This window comes from Pholcus phalangioides, unplaced genomic scaffold, assembly GCF_987345545.1.
Source record: "Pholcus phalangioides strain wild (caught in Gottingen) unplaced genomic scaffold, Ppha-v1.0 ptg000015l_1, whole genome shotgun sequence".
Taxonomy (NCBI): Eukaryota; Metazoa; Arthropoda; class Arachnida; order Araneae; family Pholcidae; genus Pholcus; species Pholcus phalangioides.
Genome location: NW_028301608.1, coordinates 38,662,878 through 38,670,925, shown reverse-complemented (window position 1 = coordinate 38,670,925; position 8,048 = coordinate 38,662,878). Strand labels below are relative to the sequence as shown.

The following is an 8,048-nucleotide window of genomic DNA, read 5'->3' as shown; positions in this document are numbered from 1 at the left end:
TCTGGGGAAAAACAAATTTAATTCATTCAAACAACAGTTACAAGAATTGGATCAAGCAAATGAAAATAGTCTCCAAAGAGGAATGATCTTGTATTTATTAATGACTAGCAAATCTTTCTGAACAGTGGACGGAAATTTCGCCCTTTGAGTATTCATATTGTTAGGTATACATGCACAAATAGTATTTCTCATTTCAAATATAATGCACTTATATTCCTTTCATAACAAAATAATGTATCCTATTTCATAGAAAATGCATGAAACTTCTGAATGCATTAATTAAAACATGGAAATAATTAAACTGATTGAATCATCAAAATATAAAAATGAAAAAAGCCAAACATATAAAGTAAATAACAATAACTTTATTGCAATCCCATAAATGAATGATGATATTTAATCATCATTAAATATCATCACAATGTTAACATTTACACAAATGTTAACATTTTTGTGTTAGTAGCGATTTCATAAAAAAAGATAGATGAGAGCTAATATGTGTGCAACAAACTATGGAAAATGCATTTTTTAAACTTTGTTTACCTGCAAAAGTGCTTTGTTGGTAAAACATGGTATTTGAACCAAGCAGAAATGTGTAATCACTTTCATCAAGCATATGCACTAGTATTGAATGAGAAAACCAAGTAATGATAATGGTAATCAATTCAAAATAAACTATTTATATATTTTTTAAAAATTCAGACGACAAAAATTTATCCCTTTGCAACATATTTTCACCTAATGATAAATTTATTATAACACTAAGATATGTATCAAAAACAAAAAGACCTATGAAAATTTATATCTCATTCATAACTTGAATATTACAAATCAGTAGTTTTTTAAGTGTGATTCACTGCTCGTAGAGTGAATGATATACCCTAAGCTAATGATATTGACGGATGCCTACTCAGTGGTCAAAAGAAAAAGTGAAGTTGATAAATTTTTGCAATTGTCATTAAGATGTCAGGGTTATGCTTAATATGGCAAAGAAGGCGGTGTTGATTCTTGACATTCGAAAATTATTGATTGAAATAATTTTTAAAAAATTAAAATTTAATCTACATCAAGTGCTAAATTTAACTCCTAAACCTGATTGAGAAAGACTGGGACATTTTATATGTTAACCCTCTATCAGATGCAATGAACCTCACAGGTGCATCACATACCAGTTTTGAAATATCATAGCTTTAATTTGAAAGTGAACGCTCAGCATCAGTAATCACTCCGAGTAAAAACTCACAATAAATATGATTATGAGACAATGCATTTCTTGAAAATTTCATTTCCTTATCAAATCAAATTTTAATTACTCCTACATATATTGGCAAATATTTTAGCAAAAGAACACACCACATACATAGAATAATATTTAAAAAACTATGCTGCATTTTAAAAATAGAAGAGAAATTTTTAAATACGCATAAAGTAGTATTTAAAAATCTGAATTTCTAAAAAAAATTTTGAAATGTAAATTTGAAATGAAAAATGAAAAAAAAAATTTCATTTTGATCATCTTAAAAGATTATGAATAAATCTCCAAATAATTACCATTAGCCATAGTAACAAGATTGATAATGCAAAATACTTCTTGCCTCCACAACTTTTTTGCTAGTTTGATAAATGTGATTCCGAGCTAATTAGCATATTCAATAACTCATGAGTGCATCCAAAAAATGTCTTTAGTTTCATAAATACTAAAAAATAAATAAAAAATGAATAATGAAAATGCAAGAGTGCTTGAGATAACGTAACAAACACTATTCATATGCACAGAACATTTTTAATTAAAAAACAAACTTTTGCAAAAAACAAAATAATCAATGAGCAGATGCTTGTACCACCCTTACATTTCAGCCACAAGTCCAAGCTCAAACATGCAGTTTCAATGTCACAAAAAGTTTAGAGAGAACTAGCTGTTTCTAAAATTTATTACACGATGTGGGCCACTACCTAAAATTTTTGTTTGGCAGTTATTATTACTCCACTTGGGAATTATGTACATAATATGTGATGTGAAGATTCCACTCGCGCACAAATAGATGGCATTAATTCAAATCCAGTACTTGCTGATGAATTCACCAGAATTCGATATCCAAAGGGATGATTCATAAACATACAGACAAAATGTCACAAATCAACGAAGGTTAGTATATTAAATCCAACAAATAATATACAGAATCCTATAAAAAAATCACTTCCTAAATAAAACACAGGAAGAAACATGATGCATATCTTTTCATTTTTTATGGTGATGACAAAAAAACAGATGATGATGATGATGATAGTGAAGAGATGATAAGGTTCTTTTTTTACAGCACACATTCAAAACTACCTGTTGGATGCTCCTGAAAAGAAAAAAAAATGGAATTACATTTATACAATAATTACATTATATATAATAATTTTCATTGCAAATTTTAAACTGTGGAGCTGACTGTAATAAACAGTTTATGGAAATTTCACAGCCAGTGATTCGCTGATGAAAAATTCACAGGATTACATTAGATGGGTGGTAATATAAAATATATGAGAACTGCAACTAGGGAATTCACATTTATTTTTATTTCAGTTTAATTATTAAATTGTAACCGATATTGTGGTATTTTAATTGTAGGTGAACATCCATCTATGAATTGTCAATTTTTCCTTCAATTAATTTTTCTTTTGGTTTTGCATAATACTTACAAGAGCGAGCCATTTACACACCCTTGGTCTATCGTGGTAATACAATTTGTTGTTCTGTACCCAGAGATGGGTGTTGTGAAAAATTTATAATATTAATTGAGTGTATAAATCTATGTATATAAAATCGATTTTCTTTGTGTTTCTGTGTATGTTCTCTACAAATCTACAATTTTAGACCGATCCTTTAAAATTTTGGATATATACCAAACAGGAAACAATTTGAATGATAATATACTTTTAAAAGTTTGTCAGAGCTGGGCAAGTGCTTGAAAGGGCCAAAAATCTGTTGAACAACAGTGGTTTCTGAGCCTTAACAATGACTTTTCGAATGTTTACTTTGGCTATCGTGGTTCCCTAGCAATGCATTTCAGATATGCCCATGCCTTTACAATGGTTTGTCACTTCTTTAATGCTGCCTGTTTAATGTATAAAAGTTTATTTCTTCATAATGGTTTGTCACTTTTTCAATCCTCTCAGTAATTGAAGAAAACCCGGGCAGCGCCGGGTATTATAGCTAGTGGTATATATTTTTCCAACAGTAAAAAGTGGATGCAATATTGCAATGTGAATGAATATAGGAATATTCGTAAGACTAATATGTGGAGAAATTTTTTCACAAAATAAGCTTCTTTTTAATTGATGAGCAAAACCTTTACTATGGAGCAGATAATAATGGTGACGTGGTTCTGTATATTTAACATACTTTGTTTTATCCTACACAAAGATCCTGTCCAACCATCAAGACATGCACATTTCCCAGATATTCGATCACATGTTCCTCCATTACGGCAGTGGCACTTGAACTTGCAATCGGGCCCAAATCGTTTCTTGGGACAAACTACAAAAAAATTATAGTGTGTATCAGAAATAGGAATTTTACTTGAACTGGTTCAAAGCAACTTATAGCCAAGATAAACAAAACATCGATTTCAAAACTACTTATTAATAAATGAAATCAATATACCATAGCAAATCATATAATTTGGCAAAAGAAGAAATGTATCTCTGATAAAAAGTTTTTTCTTTCAGACCCTGTACATACAAACATGTGGGTTGCTTTTTCTGGCTTCAAATGTATTTATATATTTTTTAACCTAAGCGAGTTCAGCCCTGATTTGAAAGATTGTAGGTGTACTATTGTTGAAGTCGGGGATGAACTCCCTCAGTTAAAAGAATATCTACAGAAACAAAAAAAACACCCATTAAAAAACAACCCTCAAGTTTGTTAGCCCGAGTCTGAAAGGGATAAGTATCAATACATGTCACAAACTCAACAACTGTGAAGTACACAATCCAAAACATTGAAGAAAGGTGTAATATTCAAGCTTGGCAGGAAAAAGATGAAACTGGTTGAAATCTCAAGTAAACTTTATAGTTACTATATTCATTTTATGCGCTGAATGAAATGTTTTATACTTTCAAATAAATTTCAATCATCTGCCAAAATAATAACAGATTACAATTTCTTAAATTCATGGCAGTGATTGCAAGGGGAAAAAATTAACTTCAGAAAGAACTTAAAAATATTTTTGGGATTACCATTTTTACATTTGGGACCAGCATATCCAGATGGGCAATGACAGAAACCACTGACAGGGTCACACGGATGTCCACTGCAGTCACACATGTCTGTACAATTGGAACCAGTAAAGCCTTGAGGACATACTGAAAAATAATAAAACAAAAGGATTAATTACCAACTACCTATGTAAATGCTGCTACAGAGATATACATGATTATTATTATATACAACTATTGCATAAAAACAGTGTGGAGAAATAAATAAATGAAACTTGCCTGATTGACATTCTTCACCTGTGTAACCAGGAAGACATTTACATCCACCAGTTACTGGATCACATCCATCAGAATTTATACATTGACATCGCTTGGAGCAATGAGGCCCATACCAGCCAGAAGGACAGGCTTTATTAAATACATAAATGCACATATGAATGTTCATACACTTGAAATTATAGCAATGGGTTGAAAATTTAACATTTCAATATTGTTAGTCCATCAAATATGAGTACTGCATTGCTTTGTAAAAAATGAATTTATAATACATGTTTCAGTAAAGACAGAAAATTAGATAGTAATTTAGTAATAGGTTGGAAATCATAATAAATATGATTCACAGTTTGGAAAAACATTTTGGAAAACAAGGAATAGAGTATTTTTCAAAAACATTATGCAGTCATTTGAACAGCTGAATGATGTACATATACATTTATATGTTCCACGGAAAAACTTAGTTACTATTTAATAAGTGAACTCACAATATTCACAACGGCTTCCAGTAAACCCATCATGACATAGGCATAATCCATTCTTTGAATCACAACTGGCATTGTTAAAGCAATGGCATTTATATCTGCATTCGTGTCCAAACTTATCTTTTTTGCAAGCTTAAAGGAGAGAAAAATAGATCATGAAGCCCATTACATAATAAAATGTCGGGCACACGCACGCACGCACGCACACACACACACACACACCCCTAATATACTTAACTAAAGTCTGAAAAACAAAAATAATTACAATGGAACCTCAGTAGCTCTAACACTTCAAGGAGATAAAAAACTGTTAAATTAAGCAAGTTGATCCTATCTCAAGTAAATGACGTTTGATATGATGTTGCTCTTAATTTTTAAAGATCATTAATGTATGAACATATTCCTGTATTTACATTATGCATAGCTTACACTTACATGGAACAGTTGTTCCATTATCTAAAAAAATTACCATTTTTTTATTTGCAATTTTCTATGAAAAGTATAGGTACAAAAAATCCTAGCTACCTTTGATCCTGTGGTTGAGAATTATCAATTATGTCAAATTATGTGGTAAAAAAATATAATTTCTAATAAGATTTATAATTTGCTGCTGTGGTGGTCGAGTGGTTATAGTGACGGACTCGCGATGCGAGGATCCGGGTTCGAACCCCACAGTGGTGGTCGGCTGAAGTTGGTTTTCTGTGGTTCCCAACTTCAAGGCGCAAATGCGAGCCGATCTCTCCGTTAAAAAGTCTCGCCACAGAGAACAACAGTCCTACAATGATAAATCATTCAATCATAACACTTCACTCATAGTTAGAAAAACTGGTGGCAGATGGCAGCTCTACACATAACAAGCATTACACAGAAACAAACTTTACGTCAGGTTGCACTACGCGTACACGCACATTCCCGCATGTACCGATTCGTTGGGGGTTCCGCGGGGGGGGGGGGGGGGGAGTGCATGTGTGGTGTAGCAGTAGTAGGTAGGGCCTCCAAAAAATGGCTCGGGGATCCATGATGTTCTTGGGTCAACCACCTCATTGGGCAGTTTGCCTGTTGTGGCGTTGTATTTGTAACAGTGCAATTATCTAAAATGAGTGAAACATTCCTCTTCTTGCTTAAAAATGTTAGATCTCACTCTTTCAATCATTGCTCAAAATTTTTAGATGTCATCTACACCTATCTGTTGTCATCTGCATCTATCCGAGTTTTCTTATGGTTCCCAACTTTGAGGCTCAAGTTGGCCGATCTGTCCATTGAAAGTCTCCTCACAGAGAGCAACAGGCCTACAACAATACAATTATTCAATCATTACACTTCACTCATAGTTAGAAAAACTAGTGGCAGATGGCAGCACTACACATTAACAAGCATTACACAGAAACAAACTTCACGTCAGGTTTCACTACATGTACATTCCAACATGTACCAATTCGTTAGAGGTTCCGCAGAGGAATATGGATGAGGTACATGTATGGTTTAGTAGTAGTAGTATCTGAGTTTTCTAGGTTCCACAAAACGGGAAGTATACAAAGTAATCTTACCCCAGGGCATAAGGGGAAATCTGACATACATCATGTAAAACAATAAAACAGAGAATTGTTGAAATATACAAAAACAATACCATAAAAAAAATTTCCCAACTTGCAAGCACATGGGCGATTCCTAAAATTTAATACAGTACAAATTTCAGTTTGCGTCAGGGGCGTCGGAAGTGTTTCGAACTTGTGGATGCTCGTCTTGAGTCCCATGTAGGAAATTTCGAGTTCTGAATCAATTCTGTGGGTGCTCGGACCCGTTTTACAAACTTCCGTGGGTGCTCGAGCACCCACAGCACCCCCGGCTCCGACGCCACTGGTTTGCGTTGACTTAGCCAATATCTCTGTCAAGTTAAAGAGTTACCAGAGTAGTTTGATAATCAGGATTCCACAATATGAATTCCATTATATTTCTATGTATAAGGAATTTTAACAGATGTAGTAAAAAAAACATAGGGAGAGCTGTAATTTATTAGGATAGTTTAAATTCATAGTTCACAGTTAATTTAATTAACTTGATACCAAATCATCAGTAAAAAATAAATAAAATTAATGAAACAAATTCGAACTAAATGATTCATCCCTTACTTACACTCAAACTGTACACATGATAAAGTTACTCTGAAGAATGGATGTGCTTAACTTTGAAAAAAAAAAAAAAAAAACCAACAGAAAAGGAGCATGAATAATGCTTCAATATTTTACAAGTATAAATATATATTTTTTGAAGTAACTCATCTTCATACATACTTTGCTGACAATGTAAACCTCTAAAACCAGGTGCGCAATAACAGTCACCAGAAACAGGATCGCAAGTTGAATTATTTCCACAATCACACTCCTGGCTGCAAGAATGGCCATACCAGCCAGTTGGACAAGCTGTGAAAAATTAATGATTAGACATTATTCTTAAGTCCAACACAGCAGATTATAAACTTTATGAGTTTGAGGAGCTCTTTTCATATATTGTAAAAATATCTCTCGGTATACCTTACTACATTTTCGCTCACATTCTGTCATTAGCAAATAAACACTATCCATCAATTAGAAGTAACAAAAAATTGAACACATAATTTTTTTTTCTATTAGACTTACTAATTTTCATGTAATTAAATTAAGTAAGAAACACCAAATTGTTTTGAAAAATCTTTTATGGACTCTCATCAAGCTGAACCAACAGTTTGAAAAAAAAAAAGAATAAAATGAATAGTAGCTTCACATTCAAAATAATAAATCAGAATGAAACTGTAGTGCGTTCTTATCTGTATAGATGGCGCACCCTCCTCACGCTCCTGGTGATTGTAAAAAAAAGAAAAAATATCAGTTGGAGTTGTACCACAGATTTGTATACACGTGTCATCCTTCTCGTTATGTTTCTTTCGTATATTAAATCGTTAAGTTTTCATTACGTTTTATCTTGTCACTACAAGCATTGGATCAATACAATAAAATATTATAAATGTGCTAAATATTTGACTTATGATAATAATCAATAACTTCCAAACATATAATGCATCTCTAGATTTTATTCTCAAACACCTTT

At 32.4% G+C, this 8,048-nt stretch overlaps 1 protein-coding gene across 4 annotated transcripts in view; it reads right to left on the bottom strand.

The window, feature by feature from the left end:
- Nucleotides 1-8,048, bottom strand: part of LOC149075972 (uncharacterized) — a 130,680-nt gene continuing 122,632 nt past the window's right edge. For 3 of the 4 annotated variants that reach the window (XM_089243490.1, XM_089243492.1, XM_089243491.1), the window contains 6 exons: nt 7,256-7,384; nt 4,968-5,096; nt 4,486-4,614; nt 4,228-4,353; nt 3,392-3,526; nt 1-2,348 (listed from right to left, as the gene is read on the bottom strand). In XM_089243490.1, the coding sequence (XP_089099616.1) occupies nt 2,332-2,348; nt 3,392-3,526; nt 4,228-4,353; nt 4,486-4,614; nt 4,968-5,096; nt 7,256-7,384 (665 nt within the window). In that variant the 3' untranslated portion in view covers nt 1-2,331. Of the gene's footprint in view, nt 2,349-3,391; nt 3,527-4,227; nt 4,354-4,485; nt 4,615-4,967; nt 5,097-7,255; nt 7,385-8,048 lie in introns of those variants that run through there. The other variant, XM_089243493.1, reaches the window with a different exon arrangement.